This window comes from Podarcis tiliguerta (assembly GCF_965153285.1).
Source record: "Podarcis tiliguerta genome assembly, chromosome: 5".
Taxonomy (NCBI): Eukaryota; Metazoa; Chordata; class Lepidosauria; order Squamata; family Lacertidae; genus Podarcis; species Podarcis tiliguerta.
The window spans coordinates 6,447,017-6,465,135 of NC_139538.1; the positions used below are offsets into that span (position 1 = coordinate 6,447,017).

Genomic DNA, 18,119 nt, shown 5'->3' on the forward strand with positions numbered 1-18,119 from the left:
TCCCAAAAACCTCAGAAGGCAGGTTCCCAGCAAGCCGAGAAGCGGTCTCTCCGCTGCCTGAAATGCTCCCTTTGGGAGCAGAAAGATCGGCAAGATCAAGATGCTGGCGCGGGATGCCATTTTCTACTCTCGAGAAGCGCAGCCTCAAGCTTACCCAGCACAGCGTTCGATTCTTAAAAAATTAAAAATCTGGATTTAATTGGTGAAAAGAAGATAAAAATTAAAAGAATTAGAGCGATTCAGAAGCAGAGGGGCGGAAAAAAGGAGGTCAGCCCAGACTGGGATTCAACTTATATGCAGGAAGTTCCTATGGAACAACAAAGCAGCGACTCTTCCTACAGTGGAGCTTTTTAAATTTATATAAACACTTTTCTTAACTTAAGACTATATATATCATCATCATCAAGTTTATTACGGCCATGGGCCCATACAGGAAAAACATAAATAACAGCTTGTGCACGTGGGGAAAGAAAAAAAGAGAGGGGGAAAAAAAAGAAGAAGAAATAAACAGCCGCTAAAACGCCACTATAACAATAAAATACTGTAAGATGGAATGGCATCCTACACCTTAATTAGCTTGTAGTGCTCCTTGGCGTCGCTTTTGGGTAAGGACCGCGGCCAGGAACCTAGCCACTTTCAGGGTCGTATGGGTATCCTTATCCTGCAAGATTTGGGCAAGGTGGAATGTTGGAGGGGTACCCACTAGTTTCTGTATGATTGATCCCAGCAAATTTGCCCGTAGCACATTAAACAAGGGGCAAGAGAACATAATGTGCTGGAGCGACTCCGGCATCACCTTATCACATTCGCACATGGCGGGGACTTGGCCCTTTGAGAATCTATGTCTCAGGACATTGGAGGGAAAAACGTTAAACCACGCTTTGGTGAAGGCCAGTCTATGGGCAACAGTCGAAAGGGAGGAGAGGTATGATGGGACGCAGTAAGTTAAAGTAATACCAATGCTCTGAGGCGAACAAACACCTTCCCCCAGCATATAATTTCGCTGGAAGTCGATGTCATCCAGTCTTTGGCGGATCAGTCTTTGAGCTGTGATTTGATCTAATTTTAGGGAATCTGAGGGAGAGATTCCATAACTCAAGAGTTTGGCATGAATTCTACTAGACCAAAGGCTAGAGAATTCATCTCGCCATAGGCATTGGACAAGGTAATGGTTTGGTAATCTATGCCACAATGATAACCAGTAATTGAAGACTTGCTTCCACAGGCAAGTTTCTAAGGATGCGATCTTCAATTCTAGTCGCATGGCTGCGTTGCTAACGCACGAAGGGAGCATTAGGAGCCGACGTAGGAATTGGTTTTGCAGAGTCTCAAGGGGAGCAAGATCTGTCAACACGGCCCAGAGCGGGGCAGCATAAGCGAGCACAGCCACCACTTTTGTAAGACTATATATAATAATAATAATAATGGGGTAGAAAACCCTTACCATGGGGGTGGTTTGTCTGTCTGAGGATCTCTGAGCGGCAGGAGGAGAAACTACTTTTGCTTTTGGGAAACTGTGTAATTATAATTAAGAAGCCTCTTTTTTTAACTTTTAAGTTTCTATTTGTGTGCCAGACAGCAGCATTTCTGGGGCACTGCTAAGCCTGAACAAAAGAGAGATATATTTTTAATGGTAATTTTCATTTTATCTTATTTTGTTGGAGAAGAGCAGAGAGGAGAAAGAGGATTACTTTACCCACCCCCCCCCCCACCCCAGTTTCCTGTCTTCTATTTTTTTTTACTTTTTGTGACAATCTGAGATTGGATTGTGGGACTGAGAGGGTTTTAACTCCTTTTTCCTTTTTTTGTGGTGACGGACTTGGGTTTTCTTTTGTATATATATTATTGATACTCTTCTTCTCTCCTGGTTATTTTTATTTTTTATGCACTGGTTGTTGTGCGAACTGGACTAAGTTATTTTTGTTTTGGTACTCTTTCCTTCCTCTATTTATGTTTGGCAACCCTGTTGCTGTATTTCAGTCGTAAAACTTTACAGTGGATTGGCTAAGCAAGTGGCAGAAGAACTATTTATTGTTTTTCCTGTTTCATCATTTTATTATTTGGATCTAAATGGATTATAATTTCCCTGCTTTAAAACTGGTGGATTGGCCAAACAAGTGGCAGAAGAATAAAATTTTGTTACTTTTGTTATTACTTTTTTATTAAAAATTGCATATATCTGTGGATTATAATTTTCTCTCTCTCGTTGTTGTTTACCTGCTACATTGCATTGGCCAAAAAAGAGTCAGAAAGGATATAATTGGTGTCCATTCTTTGTATTGGTGGGTGACATCTAGTGGTGAGGAATAAAATAACATCTAAAATAATAGAAGTACAAAGGAGAAGACACAGAAAAATGTTGGAGAAGGGGGAACACCACTGGAGAGGAGGGGATCGAAACAAGAAAGTGAATATATAGGAGATATTTTAGAATGTTTGCAGAAATTAAAAAAGACATCAAACAAAGTGAAAAAAATGGAGACTAGATTGGAATAGATGGATAAAAATTTTGATATGACTGTCAATGAATTGAAAGGTCAGATGAGGGAGATAACTAAAAGAACACAGAGTTTAGAAGAAGGAATGAAGCGAACAAAACAGGAAGTAACAGATATGAAAAAGGAGGAAGAAAAAGTCAAAGGAGAATTTTCAGAAATTAATAATACTCAGGAAGAACTTTGGGATGTGATTGCTATGAAAGAACTGAGGCAAAGAGAACTGAAAGAGAACTGAGGCAAAGAACTTGAGGTTTATATCAGTCCCAGGAGTACAAGGAGAAAACATCTTGGAGAAATTAACAATGGAAATTGCATAACGGTTAAGTATTGAAGGAGTATTGTATTGAAGGAAGAAGAAGGAGGAGGAAGAAAAGTTTAAAGACTTTTATTCTTTCACTTTTAAAGAGAACTTAAAATGGCAATGAAATTATGGACTTGGATTGTTAATGGCATAAATGACAAAAAGAAAAGGAACAAAATTGAACATTCCCTAAAGAAAAAAATTTGGATATTTGTTTACAAGAGACACATGTGGCTAGGAAACATAGAAGAGTACTGATTAATAAAAAACTGGAAAATGAATTTAGACAAGAGCAAGAAGAGGGGAGTGGTTTTGTATATAAAAAGTAAATTTGAAGCTCAGCAATTCTTCAAAGATGAAGAAGGCAGGATAATAGCGGAACAAGTCAGGTGGCAAGGTGAGAAACTGATAATTGTTAGAGTTTACGCACCAAATGGTAGTAAGACTGAATTTTACAAATATTTGGAAGAAATCTATTTGAATTTGTGGACCAAAAGATTAAATAATGGGATACATGAATGGAGTGGTCTTAGTGGAAATGGATAGATCAAGGAGAAGAGAAAAATTGAAAGACATTTTTCTCTATGATCGAGAATTGCAATTTGGTAGATGTTTGGAGACTGAGACATCCATTAGAAAAACAATTTACTTATTTTTCAGAAACCAATCAATGTCAAGAATCGATTATGTATGGATAACCATCGAACTAACACCAAGAGTTACAAAAATTAAAATACAACCAAAGACACTTTTGGATCATAATGCAATAAAGTGTAAGATAAAAGAAAAAGAAGAAAAGACTTTTCAGTGGAGACTAAATGAAAATGTATTGGATGATCAAAAAATAAATGAGAAAGCACAGAAGATGTTAACAGAATATTTTCTGAATAACTGTAATAAAGAAACCAAAATGAATGTAGTGTGGGATGCCAGCAAAGCAGTGATGCAAAGTTTCTTTATACAACAAAACATCATCCGAAATAAATTTAGAGAAAAAGGAAAGAAAGAAATATTAAATCAGATTATGGAAAATGGGAAGAAATTAATCAAAAAACCAAATGATGCTAAAATAAATCAAAATATTAAAATGTTACAAAGTCAGTTTGCAATGATAATAAATCAAGAAGTAGAATGGAATATAAAAAGAATGAGACAAAAAAACTTTGAACATGCTAACACATCAGGAAAATGGTTGGCTTGGCAGATCAAAAAAAGAAAAGAACAGAATACAATAAATAAAATTACTATAGAAGGAAAAGAAATAGAAAATCCAAAAGAAATTAGGAAAGGATTTGTGAACTTTTATAGACAATTGTATAAAACAGCTGGGAAGGAAGATGTAAAGAGGATAGAAGAATTCTTAAAACAAAAAGGGATGCAACAAATTCCAACAGAAAAGAAAGACAAACTGAATGAACTAATTGAAATAGAAGAAATAAAAGACACAATAAAAGAATTGAAAAGTGGAAAGACACCAGGACCGGATGGGTTTACAGCAAAATATGATAAAGAAATGGAGTACACCCTACTTGTACCATTAAAAGAAGTGATGAATAATATATTAAAAAAGGAGAACTTCCAGAAACGTGGAAAGGTGCATATATTACATTAATACCAAAACAGGATTTGGACTTAACACAAGTAAAGAAATATAGGCCGATTTCATTGTTAAACAATGATTATAAATCGTTTGCTAGTATATTGGCAAAAATATTGAAAAAAGTATTGAATGAAATAATACATGAGGATCAAGCAGGCTTTCTACCAGTATTGGTACTGGAAGTCTTTCTAAGGACAATAAGGAGAAATGAAAAAATAAAAGGAATTTCAGTCAGTCAGAAGGAGGATAAAGTGAAAGCCTTTGCAAATGACTTGGTACTAACAATAGAAGAACCAATAACTAGTGCCAAGGAAGTATTAGAAGAGATAGAACAATTCAGGCATGTAGCAGGTTTTAAACTGAACAAAAAGAAAACTAAAATCATAGTTAAAAATATGAAACAGGACTTGGTGGATATGTTGCAGCAACAAACTGGTATAGAAGCTGTTAAAAAGGTTAAATATTTAGGAATTTGGTTAACATCAAAGAATATAGACCTTTTTCAGAATGGAATAAAAAAGATCTGGAAGTATGGGGAAGGATGAAATTATCATTTTGGGGAAGGATTTCTGCTATTAAAATGAATGTGCTACCAAAGATGTTATTTTCGTTTCAATCAATTCCAGTAATCAAGGGGGCATCAATTTTTTAAGAGTGGCAAAAGGCGGTTTCAAGATATATCTGGCAGGGGAAGAAACCAAGAATTCAATATAAGTTGTTAACAGATGTTAAAGAAAGAGGGGGTTTCACCATGCCAGACTTGAAACTGTACTATGAAGCATCTTGCCTCTGTTGGTTAAAGGAATGGATGTTGTTAGAAAATACAGATTTGTTGGATTTGGAAGGTTATGATAATAGATTTGGTTAGCACGCGTATTTATGGTATAATAAGACAAAGTCCATAAAGGATTTGGAAACCATATATTCCGAAGATCTCTATTCAAAATATGGGATAGGTATAAAAACCTATTAGAACGTAAAACACCGCAGTGGTTGTCTCCATTAGAAGCAATGAGTGTGAAAAAGATAACTATGAGTAAAAATCAGGTTACATGTGAAAAGTTAATACAAAAGGAAGTAAATGGAAAATGAAACTTTATGAAGAGGTTAAAGGATATGTGAATGATTGGCTGCACTACTGCCAAGTTAATGAAATGTTTAAACAGGATTTTCGGGGAAAAGTATTTGATGATAATAAATCAAAATTTAAAACAGAGGTATTGAAAAATAAGTATAAAATTTTGTCTAAAACACATAAATTGCTGCTTGAATGGCGCTTGAAAGACGAGGAGCTAAATTCGGTTATGATACATTGGGCCAAAGACTTTGAATATAATATATAATTGAAAGATTGGGAAAAACTATGGAAAGAAGGGTTGAAATTTACTGCATGCAATGCTTTAAAAGAAAATGTGATGAAAATGATGTTTAGGTGGTATATTACCCCTGTAAAATTAGGTAAAATGTATAAAGTAAGTAATAAATGTTGGAAATGTAAAGAAAAGGAAGGAACTTTTTATCACATATGGTGGGAATGTAAAAAAGTGAAAAACTTCCAGGAAATGATATATAATGAGATGAAAAAGATGTTGAAATATACATTTATTAGGAAACCAGAAGCATTTTTACTTGGCATTGTAGGAGATGATATAAATAGACAGGATTGTAAATTGTTTTTATATTCAGTGACAGCAGCAAGAATATTATTGGCACAAAAATGGATGCAAGAAGAACTACCGACGAAAGAAGAATAGAAGATGAAGTTATGGACTATGCAGAATTAGATAAATTTACAGGAAGGCTTCAGAACGTGCAGGATCAGAGATTCTTAGAAGAGTGGAGTAAATGTAATTGTGATGAACAGATTACGCTAGTAGGACTGCAAGAAGTTTTGCAAAGTGGATTATTTGAAATACTGCAAGAAAGCTTATGAAGAGAAATATAGTTCAGGACAATTAAATGTAAGAAATATAGAAATTAAGAAATGCAGAAGAAGTGATAAAGAATGTAAAATCATTAGAGGTATTGACGGAAGTATACAAGATTGTAGGAGGTGAGAAGATATGTTGTATGACTGTTGAAACTAATATGTTAAAAAAATCAATAAAAATGTGTGTGTGTATATATGTGTGTACATGTGTGTATATATATGAAAATGACTACTCACAGCATGAACGAAGCTTCCTATAAATGTTAGGGCAGACTCCATGGCTTCTATCAGCTTCTGGAACTGTTCATCCTCAAGAGCAAACCGGTGCCCAAAAGCCACAGCACATATCACGTTGGAGACTGAATTAGTGATGGGCATGGAGGGATCAAGTGGCTGTCCTGCAAAATAAAATTATACTAATGTTAGTTCAGCTGCTCCTATTCATACTGAGAGTGGGATTTCATGGTGGCCAAGAGAAACTGCTGGGATATCCTTTAGGAACCAAGAAAAACATATCACATTTCTTCCTAAAATGGACAGAAGTAGTACACAAATAAATCTTCATACGCCAGCTCAGCACCATCACTTAGCATCACATACCCTTTGAACGTGCAAAAACCTCCACGAGCTGATGGGCCTCCTCTGCTATTTGCTGCTCCATGCCTTTCTTCCCCAGTCCCAGCTTCCGCATAGTAACTACACCAAAGCGTCTCTGTTGCTTCCAGGTGTGACCATTTGATAATACAATACCTTGGCAAAGCAATGAGAAATTATTATTTACAGATATCAATGTAAAAAGTTGCCATCTCAGAACAAACAGTGATTCATGCCTTTGCATGTAAGAGCTGCTTAGTCTCTCTACAACAAAGAATTACAAGATGATGTAGAAAGGATTCTGGGTACAAATTGGATGGAATTTAGAGGGAAATTCCATCAAGCTTCTAGTGACACTATTGGGAAAATTGGAAGTGGTGGAAACGGAAGTTCTTTTCCCCCCCCTTGCTAAATTTTCCTACAGGAAATGGGATCGCAAAAAATCAAAATGGGTGTAAAATAATGAATATACAACAAGTAAATAACTATAGATTATGAAATATACTCGGAATTGAGAGTGGATTTCATGCCCTTTATTCAGCTCATAGTGGTGAGGAGGAATGAAAGTTCCCCCAAAATATCTGCTTTATATACATTATTTACACAATGGGCTGCACGTGATTGGCTAATTCCGGGATTCTCCTGTAGGCCAATCAGGTTGTGGATTCACTTCCACCTGGAGCTGGATTGGGTGGCTCCTGAGGACCAGTCATACTGCTGCATTATTCTAGGACCAATCAGACTGCTGCATTTTGGATCCTATTGTTCTAGGACCAATCAGACTGCTGCATTTTGGATCCTATTGTTCTAGGACCAATCAGACTGCTGCATTTTGGATCCTATTCAACTCAGTACATAACAGATTATTTTTTAAATATATGACTATAGCGGAAAGTTTCGTGTTTAAATAAAAATGAATGATTTATTGTTTTTAAACATGGAGTAATGGTCGGAATGGGGGGGGGGAGAGAGATAAAGTCATCATACAAAATTTGGAAGAGGACTATTCTTGACACTTAGCCATGTCTGGGGCTGACGATGTTCACCTAGCAGAACAAGGAACAGCTGGATATTATCCTGGGAAACAGTTGGATATCACACTGGAATAAACACCTAAAATATTATGAATAAATATAATTTACAGACGAAGAATCAGAAGTTGTCTTTATTTATTTCTCTCTTTCACTCTTCACGTTTTAATTATTATTTTCGTCTTCTTTTAGCTATTTTGCTTTTGCTTATGTTTTGTTTTGTTTTGCGATGTCCTCTGCCCTGGGTTAATGAGGGTACACACATGAAGGTGATAGCTGGCCTGTGTGAGAGGCAGAGAAGGAAAGATCTCCCAGGGTGGGAGACTGGCGGAAGAAAGGGAAGCACCCAGGTGAGAGCTGGGAGGGTCCACTCCCTTCTGTGTGAGACAAGAGTTAAGACATACCTTTGAGAGAGGGCTTGGCAATCCTCTGTCTCTCTCTCTTCCTTTTTTGTTTTTGTTATTTATTTAGATTAGTTAGTATGCTGAAAAGCTTCAACAAACAAACAAACAAACAAACTCAATTCAGCCAATTTTGCCACACTGTTTTTAAGGATATAATGTGTGATGTCAACCAGTTACTACTTCTACTGGTCCCGCCAGACGGGGCTTTTATTGAGGGTGCATTCTGCACCATATTCTTGACAAGACTGTAGTGCATCAATGGTGGGTGCGGTTTATATTTGGGCCAATACCATATTATTATTATTGTAATTGTCAAACCTGTGTTGTTGAATGTAATCCGTTTAACCGAGTGGTGGCTTCCGATTGGTTGCAGGACCTTCCTGCACTCAAGTGGAGGCTGCGTTAGACTACCAAATTCGGCTTACCGAATTCGGCTACCAAAAAAACATTAAAAAGAAATGAGCATTTACTTCCAAGGTTTTTGACGTTTGGAAGCCGAAAAGTTCCAAAATGGAGGCATTCGAGATCTGAGGTTTGACTGTATTTATTAGTACAATCATATCCCACTCATCCTCCCAGAGGAACCGAGGGCTGAAAAGAAGCAAAACTGAGAAAGATTTCAACAGAAAAGCTTCTTGGAAGGGATATATTGATCTCAAGTTTTATAGGCTCTTTGTTCAACCAGCACCTAGAACTTAGCTAATTGTCAGCCAGTGGCATAACATGCTGGCTATATCCTGCCCCCATGAGCAGTCAAGCCACTGCATTTTTTGCCAGACGCTGCTTCAAGGGCAGCCTCAAATGCAGCACATTGTGTAATCCAGCCTAGAGATAACCAGCACATGGATGACAGTAGTTAGGCTATCCTGATCCAGAAACTACTTTCGCTATTTTACTAGCAAAAGCTGCCTTGCTGGCTGAAGCTGGTAGAAGGCATTAAGGTCACTGGGCATCTAGCAGCCAAGATTTATCCAGGAGCACCCCTAGTCTATGGACCTGTTCTCTTAGGGGGAGTTCAACCCCATCCATAGCAGTAAACTGAACAATTTTCTAGACTCCACCCACCATATCTCCATCTTAACAGGATACAGAATCACTTTATTGGCCCTCATCCAGCCCAGCACCTCATCCAGCCAATGCAGGCACCAGTCTCCGAAAGCCATCTGGTATTTAATATGAGTATCTTTCCCTCTTATGGAATTGCCACTTCTTTTAACCTGTGCCTTGGCAAGGTACCAATCTGATGTAGGCGTCAAGACCTTCAGCAGAAAGAACTCAGTGTTCGAGCTCTTCATCCGGCCAGAATAGTAAATGCATTACAACAGGCAACAAACTTCTACCTGCAGTTGAATCTTGCTAGTTGCAATCCATCAGGGTGCCAACTTGAATAAAATATCAGGAAGGGTGTAGGAGTGCAAATATCCAGAGTGTGGGGTCAGGTGGGATTACTATGAGGAATTATAAAATATGCATCAAGCCATTGTGTCCACAATGAATGCATTGTGTTGACTGGGTTTGATACATTGACAATAATTTCTGATCAAATCCCACAACCGCCTGCATCTCTGGCCATTTCCTCTACTGTTTCTCTACTGCCCATTTCTCTCTCTTCACAAAGTCACATACATAGCCCAGTTGCTTAGACAGGCAGGCTCCTGGGTCATCAAAGACAGTGGGCAAACTTCTTTGATGTAGCTTTTCTGATACATTAATCTTAGGATGTTAATCTTAGGGCCAGGAAACAGGTTTAACATGAAAGTGATAATGATCGCTGTCCTCCTGGCCATCCTTCTTATCATGTACCTATATTGCTTGTTTATCACCTCCCGGGGTTGGCAAATGTACTCCTTTATAGTTCTGTGTGCTTATTTAGTTTTGGTAGTTTAACTTTTCCCCACGTGGGGTTTGTTGAAATGTTCAGAAGAAATATGATTGGTTCTTACAAACACTCTGTAAAAGTTCTTTTGTGAATAAAATGACCTGGGCCGAGGAGTGGAGGCATGGAGAGATTATTATGCGCACCCTTCCCAGAATCTTGCTGGTTCAAGCCTCTGTGTGTATTCTTATTAATCAGAGTTCAATCCTTCCTTTACTTTGAGAACGCCTCAAAGGGGGCAAGTGAGTCCCACCTCTCATGATCAGTTACATGATGTGGCTCACGCCCACCATTAGAATGGCAATTGCCATGAACTTTGGCGGAGCCAGGCCCCTTCACATATTTTAGAGGGGCACTGAAGAGACCTCAGCCCCTAGCTGTTCGCTCCTAGGTAACCCATTTCCTGCAGTGCAACAATAACAGAGAACCTTTGTTCTGGACAGCCCTTTAAATGTTTTCTCTTGGGAAAATACCAGTAGAAATTCTTATTCTTCACTACTTACCCTTTCCTTTTCCAATAGCCCTAAGGAAAGGAGTCTCTGGTCGCTCGTCTAATTCTTCAGAGTGGTCAATGAGCGCTTCTTTCACTACTTGGAATCCAGACAGTACTACAATGGGTAGATGTCCTATCCATAGGGTGAAAATATTTCCATATTGCTTTCCCAGCTACCATTTGGGTCAAAAGAAAGGAGAGGAATGTTGGATTCAAAAAACACAGTTGGATATTTCAACTTAATACGAGAGTTTCAGTCTCCCTCACCTCTGCAGCTTCTCTTCCTATCATCTCTCCCCCGCTCCTCCCCCCTCCCTCCCTCCATTTCAACCCTCACAGAACTCTAGCCCAATCGTTGCCATTAATTAGATTTTGAATTGATCTTAGAATGAATTGATTTTAGAATGCTGTGTTGCTTTTATTGTTGCTAGCTGCTCTGAGCCTGGCTTCGGCTGGGTAGGGTGGGATATAAATACAATTCTATTATTTATTTATTTATTTATTTTACTCTCTGCCGTCTATGTTGCCTCGGCCTAGGATCAGAGCAGCAGAGGCACTTCGTAGTGACTAGCCCTCCTGTACCAGAAAAGGATCTTGTCACAATTATTTTGTGTGCAGGGATGTGGAAACTGTAGCGCACCAGATGCTTTTGAACTGCAACTCCCATCATTGTTGACTGTTGGCCATGGTCGTTGGGGCAGATGGGCATCATAGTCGAAAACACCTGGTGGGTAACAGGTTGCCATAGGCTGGGCTAGAGCACTGGGTCAGGTTTCAGGCAAAATGTCAGGTAACACCCGGATGTATAGCAACACAATGGAAAAAGTTCCACAATTTTTTTGGTTTCCTAAAATATGGAAACCCTAGTTTACTGCAGAGAACCATTAAGAAGGTGGTATTTAAATTGTTTTTTTACAAGTGCTTCTAGTTGGAGTAAACACGATGAAAATGTCCCCAGGCTTCAGAAATTGAATAGCAAATGCAGGTTAGTACCTGTTGAGAGGCTGTCATGAATGAATGCTGAGGACCTATGTGGTCAGTCCTTTTTTTGTAATGATATTTTATTCTTTTTTTCCATATAGAAAGTTACATTTGTTACTCAACAATTATATTCCAATTCAACAAAACAAGTGATTTCCCACTCACTCAATATCAATGTTTATAACTCAAATTACATACAATTGCATTTTAAAGTTCCATCTTATCTAATTGCATCCTCTCTAACATGTTTCTTAATATATTCTGCTGTTTTCTTACACTTCAAACCCCGCTGTGGTCTTTGCATATGGGAAATAACTTTTTATATAGACCGTTAAGGTTTTTCAATCTCCTTTAAAAGATTCTAGATCAGTATCTTTTATCAATTTTTGCCATCTCTGCATATTCCAAGATTTTCATAAAGCATTCTTCCTTTGAGGGTGTTCTCTCCTCCTTCCTCAGTTTAACAGTATACAATAAATATTTTTGATCAGTAGTTTTTAATGCACATTTTAATTTTTTTTATGGTTTTGTGCTTTTCAGTATTAATAATAATATCCTTTATATTATTACTATTATTTGTATTGCTTACAGTTTCTGACAACAGAGGCTTATGGCATTTACCATTTTAACCCATGCTATTATTTAAGTTTAAATATCAATTGTTGGGGCAAATAGATAATTGCTGACATCAGACTGAGTTATTACTAAGCAATAAGTACCTGAACGACAGTATTTTCATGAATCTTCAATCCAAACCTCCATATGGCTCCAATGAGAGGAAGCTGGAGGGGACCTGGAGGATAATGCCTGTTTGACCAGAGCAGTTTCAGGTAGTGCAGAATCAGAAGAGCCACCAGCAGAGCAATCAAAAGTGCCCGTATCTCCATCCTTCTCTTGTTGTCTCTTTCTCCTTAATTCTTTCTAGGTTGCCTGGTCAGGTTCAACTCTCTTTCTCTAAGGAGTTTTTGCTTTCCTCAAAGACATCAGCAGTACTCTCCGTTTTTATATGCTCAGTTATTGAAAACAAATAAGCAAAAAGGGGTGTGACACCATTTGCAAGTAGCCTTGGAACGTGACTACAAGTCATGTAATACAATTGAACACTATAATCAGTCTTATATGGGTCACGTAAATGAGAGGGTGCTTGATGTATATAAATTGTAATTAGAATCCAAGCTATCTTAAGACCAATTTTGTGACACAAATATTTGGGAAAGAATTTTGTACCAAATGTTTATTAAATAAAAAATGAATATGAAACCCAGACCCTTAGGAAAAGCAAAGTGTGCATGTGTACATTCTCTCTTTCTGATTCCTATTTGATTCTCTCTCTCTCTCTCTCTCTCTCTCTCTCTCTCTCTTGGAGGGGGCTCATCTGGGAGAGTGGGGACCAACTCAAATGCATGGTTCCCACCACACTAAATTCCCACCACACTAAATTAACTAATTCATATATTCCCTCCTTATTCAAAATTCCAAATGTGCTCATTGGCTTTAAAAAGTTGGTGATTCACTGCTTGAAGTGACACCCCTGAATAATTTCACTCCTTATAAACATTTGTTCTCCCTTTATTCCTGATTTACACAAAGATTCTGAATCTTCTTTATTTGTCAAGGTTTCTATCTTCGCAGAGCTCTGGCCCAATGGTTGCCAGTGGCTTGAATTAATTAATTTTATAATGAATGATTTTAGAGTGTTGTTTGTGCTGTACTTTTGTACTGTTTTATTGTTGTTAGCCGCCCTGAGCCCGGCTTCGGCTGGGGAGGGCGGGATATAAATAAATTATTATTATTATTATCTTCATCCCTTGGAAATTCCCCAGGTCGTACCTCCCACCATTCCTTGGTGTTCAGCCAGTGCATGCCATCATGCCTCAAAACCCTCAATGATCCCTGGCATATGGACTTGTGGCCATAACATATGTGCCTGACTCATGGTTCATTATGTTCCAATGAGAAACAGAGATTGTACTAATGATGACTATTGTTAGTACTTCATTGTGGGGCGGGACATCCGCGTTTGAAAGATATTTTGATTATTATTATTGCACCTCCTCCATTTTGGCCTTGCATCTTATAGATCAGATGCTACTGTAATTTGCCATGTTGATTTGGTAGTGTGGGCCAGCTACAGGCTTTCTTGAATGGCACAGGTCTTCTTAATCCTTGTAAATCTGGTTCTTGGGATGGGTTGTGGGTGGAAAGTGCCTCTGACTCCACGTTAGAGTACCATCAGTGGAGAAGGACAAGGACAGTGCTTCTTAGAAACCGACCTAGAGCAGAAATATTAGTACTGTAATCACTCTCTGAAAGCAATGTATAATCCAAATTGCCTACATGCTGTCCTTACCCCAGTGGTGTCTACATTTGGTTCTAGGTCATGGCATTCCCCCGGGTCCCAGTGAATTGTAGAGTGGGAAGGGACTCTGAGGGCCATCTAGTCCAACTCCCTCCAATGCTGGAATCTCAGCTAAAGACATCCACAACAATTGGCCATCCAACTTCTGCTTAAATACCTCCAAGGAGGAGAGTCCACAATCTCCCAAGGGAGACCATTCCACCGTCAAAAAGCTCTTACTGTCAGTAAGTTTTTCCATATGTTTATTTCTGAATCTTCTTTTTTGTAACATGAAGCCATTGATTTGAGTCCTACCCTCCGGAGCAGGGCTGGATCAATACATATCACAGAAGCGATTCAGTTAACACATTGTATTTTTTAAATTATTGTTCAATTTTGCAATTAACATTCACATTCAAATAAAAGTTATAATCATAAACATATATTAGTCTCTGAATCCTTGGACTTCGCTGAGCTGAGATTCCATGGATTCCATGGATTCCATTCAACTGCATCATATAATGTTCTCCATTTTCTCCTAGCTCTTGTTACATTACCAACTTCTGGTGACCCTATTGGGAAAAGAATGGAAGTGGTAGAAATGGAAGTTCTTTTCTTTTTCTCTTGATTAATTTCCCTACAGGAAATTTATCCCTACAGGAAATTTCCCTACAGGAAATGGGATCGCTAGATATAAACTCGGGTGTAAAATAATGAATATACTGTTACGATATTGAAGCAATGATGCTGCAAGCTGATTGCTTGGAAAAGTCATGTGATGTTGGGAGTGTTTGTGGGAAACAGACAGCACTGGAATTAGCTCAGAGTGTAATATGAGCTGCACAGGAAGTGTTTGTTCAGTCGTCTGCTGGAGTTTGAAGAGAGCAGACATGTTTTCTGTATCACTGCAGAGACAACAATAAAAGCATGTAAATACGTTTCTGTCTATCTCTTTCCCCTGCCGGGGGGGCAGGAAAGAGGGGTGTGTTCTTCTCACGCTGAGAAGGATCGCCTATCGCGACCTCTGCCTGGTCCCTGCCGGGAGAGCAGACCGGGAGGTCAACAGGAGACCAAGCCGGGTGCCTGGGAGAGTTGCCAGTTTCTCCTGATAAAGGCTTGGAATCCAACAACTGGTAGCAGAGGATGGTTTCAATCCATGAAAGCAGCAAGAGAGGTTGGTGGATCGTAACTTCATCCTCTGCAAGGAGATAAAGCAAGATATGGTAGCGGGCGGATGGAGGCTACAAAAACGGCTGAACACCGGAGCAATCAGTTTTGCAGATAAGCTAACGGGCAACCAAAACACCCAAGGTATGCTGATTTTATGGGCTAAAAGGGTGAACGCAGATTGAATCTTTTCTGGTTCACAAAAGCTGTTTTTTGGATTAAAAACGGCACTGAGAGAGAGCCACATTCTTCGCATACCAGGCCAAGATAAGAGGTTTGTTGCTCAAGCTTGGAATGTCCAGTTGCTAAGCAACGAGACGTCAATCTTTTCAGCTACTTCGGAGATAGTTAGCTTGAAAAGGAAGTGGAGATTTACTAGCCAACGGAAGAGGCTGGGACTGTGAAGAGGCTGGAAAAACACTGGTAAACATTCCAGCGTTTGTTTTGACTATTATCTCACTGCTCTTGGAAGGGATTTTCCAGAGCTGCCTGCGTTTAGCTGCCAGGTGCAAAGGCAGTAAACAATCCAACAGACTCTTGGATTTTACAGGCTCGAGAGTGAGAGCTGAGGCTTGGATTCAAAATGGATACCAAGAAGGGGGGAGGCTTACCTTACCCACCTCCACTGACTAATGACAATTATGCCTCATGGTCTATAAAAATGAAAGCCCTGCTACAGAATCAGAGGACTTATGGGGTGATTGAGAACCCCATCCCTGCTGCACCAACGCCAGGTTGGAATTCACAGAATGTGAGAGCCAGGACGGCCATAATTCTGTGTATCTCAGATGATCAACTCATGCATGTTCAGGATTTGGAATACGCACGTGAGATTTGGGAAACGCTGCGTAGAATACATCAAGAGAGAGACAGACTTGCTGCAATAGATGTCAAAGACAGGGGGAGAGAAGCTCGGAATCCTGACACCTCCACTGCTATTGCAAGTGAAGAACAGGCTGTTGCTTTGAACGTTGTCCGTTGTTTCAATTGTGGACAGACTGGGCATCTTCAGCGGAACTGTAAGAAGCCACGTCATCAGAAAGGAGCAAAGGGGAGCTCTGCAAAGCCTGAGGCATCAGGCAAAAGTCGTACCAAGTCCCAGATGAAACCTGCAAAAGCATTGCTGTCAACAAAAGCCGAAATTTCAATGGAGAACGCTTTTGTATTGCCGTGGGTTGCACGCAACACATGACGTCGTGCCGAGGACTGTTTTCAACTTTTAAGAAGCAAAGCTTCACTGTGAAACAGGCCAATGGCCAGGAGCTGAAAGCGATCGGGTTTGGGACTGTGTATCTTAAAAGTCTGAACTTGACTATAAACAATGTGTATTTGGTTCCTGATTTAAAGTACAATCTGCTGAGTGTTTCGCAGATCACAAAGAAAGGACTGATTTTGTCCTATGATGAAGAAAGCTGCAAAATCTTCAAAGATGGAGAGCTGTATCTTTCTGCCAGAGAGAAAGATGGACTGTATTTGTTGACTTTTGATCAGGGTGATTGCATAAATTGTAATGCATCTGAATCTAACATGATCTCTCTTGCAGGTACGACGAATAACGTCCAGAAGACGAAGCTTTTCAGCGAGTGTATGCTGATGTGATTGGTCCTCTAGCACCGTCTAGAGGCAATGCAAGATATGATCTTGTGTGTGTGGATTATTTCTCTCATTATGTGTGGATATTTACATTGCACAAACCACAAGAAGCCTTAGAAAGGTTTAAAGAGTTTTGTGACAAGGTTAAGAATATTCATGATGCTAACATTGATTGTCTTTTCACAGATGAAAAGCCAGTTTTTCTTTTACAGGATTTTCAGGATTTCCTGGATAAGAGAGGAATAAGGCACAAGATTGCTGTTTCAGCAGATGCATGGAACAAAAGTGTCTGTGTGCAAGTGAACAAAGAATTGCAAAATGGGATGAAGGCGCAATTGCTGAGTTCACATTTGCCACATGAGTTTTGGGCTGAATCTCTATCATGTTATTGTTACTGTTGGGTGAGAAAGGTTTCAAAAGGTATGGAATGTTCTCCTTTTGAAAAGTTGTTCCACAGAAAACATTCTGTCGCGCATTTTAAGGTTTTTGGATCTCAAATCAGGACTGAAACTCCAGATGGGGTGAAGAATGCCAGAGGCATTTTTGTGGGTTATGAAAAGGGTCTCTACAGAGTAATTTTGTCTGAATCTGGTCAGGAGATTCTCACAAAATTTCTAGAGAGTGCTCCTGAACAGGAGAGAGTAATTGTTCACACATTTCCCACTGAGGACAATTCAGATGATGATGATGATTTTACTGATTACAGTGGTACTGAGAGTGATAGTGATAGCTCGAAGAGCTCAGTTGATACAGTCATTGAGAGGAACTCTCACACAATGGCTAGACCTTCACAGGTGGAGGATGAACCACTGTTTACTATTGGAACTGGTTCTCCAAAGAGTCCTGAGACTGAACCAGTGAGCAGAGAGGATCAACACCTCTTACACAGGTCCGAGAGAGTTACAAAGGGTGTACCACCCAAGAGGTATTCAAAAGAGTTTGCTAACTCAGCTGTAGCATGTGTTACTATTGTTGACAACTCAAGACCGGTTAAGAGACACAACAGGGAGTTGCCAAGCGTAACACTACATTCCCTAGCCAAGGAAATGCAGATGCACTCATTCCTTGGAAATCAGACAACCAGAGAGGTACACTGGGGAAACCAGTGGCGGATAGTTCCAAGGGTGGAACTGAAACAACAGGGGTGTGTTATATGTATAACAACTGTTTGTTTTCTTCTCTGGATCACGCTTTGCTCGCAGCACACAATGAATCAAATGGGGGAGTATGTTACGATATTGAAGCAATGATGCTGCAAGCTGATTGCTTGGAAAAGTCATGTGATGTTGGGAGTGTCTGTGGGAAACAGACAG

At 39.3% G+C, this 18,119-nt stretch overlaps 2 protein-coding genes and 2 long non-coding RNA genes across 11 annotated transcripts in view; 1 reads left to right on the plus strand and 3 right to left on the minus strand.

Annotated features, from left to right (window-relative positions):
• Window positions 1-18,119, plus strand: part of LOC310678493 — a 157,294-nt gene that overhangs the window by 76,283 nt on the left and 62,892 nt on the right. The window lies entirely within an intron of this gene.
• LOC310678313 (cytochrome P450 2J2-like) overlaps window positions 1-18,119 on the minus strand; it is a 159,981-nt gene that overhangs the window by 11,473 nt on the left and 130,389 nt on the right. The gene's annotated exons all lie outside the window — the stretch shown is intronic.
• On the minus strand, window positions 1,449-12,692 carry LOC310678456 (cytochrome P450 2J5-like). The gene is made up of 5 exons (XM_083442445.1): window positions 12,428-12,692; window positions 10,738-10,900; window positions 6,930-7,079; window positions 6,567-6,727; window positions 1,449-1,604 (listed from the first exon to the last, which is right to left on the minus strand). Exons 1-5 carry the CDS (start codon window positions 12,593-12,595, stop codon window positions 1,599-1,601), a joined length of 648 nt encoding a protein of 215 aa, XP_083298571.1. The 5' UTR covers window positions 12,596-12,692; the 3' UTR covers window positions 1,449-1,598.
• Window positions 7,442-9,757, minus strand: LOC310678522. Its single transcript, XR_014511810.1, has 2 exons — window positions 8,677-9,757; window positions 7,442-8,036 (listed from the first exon to the last, which is right to left on the minus strand). It is a non-coding gene; the product is annotated as an uncharacterized lncRNA (long non-coding RNA).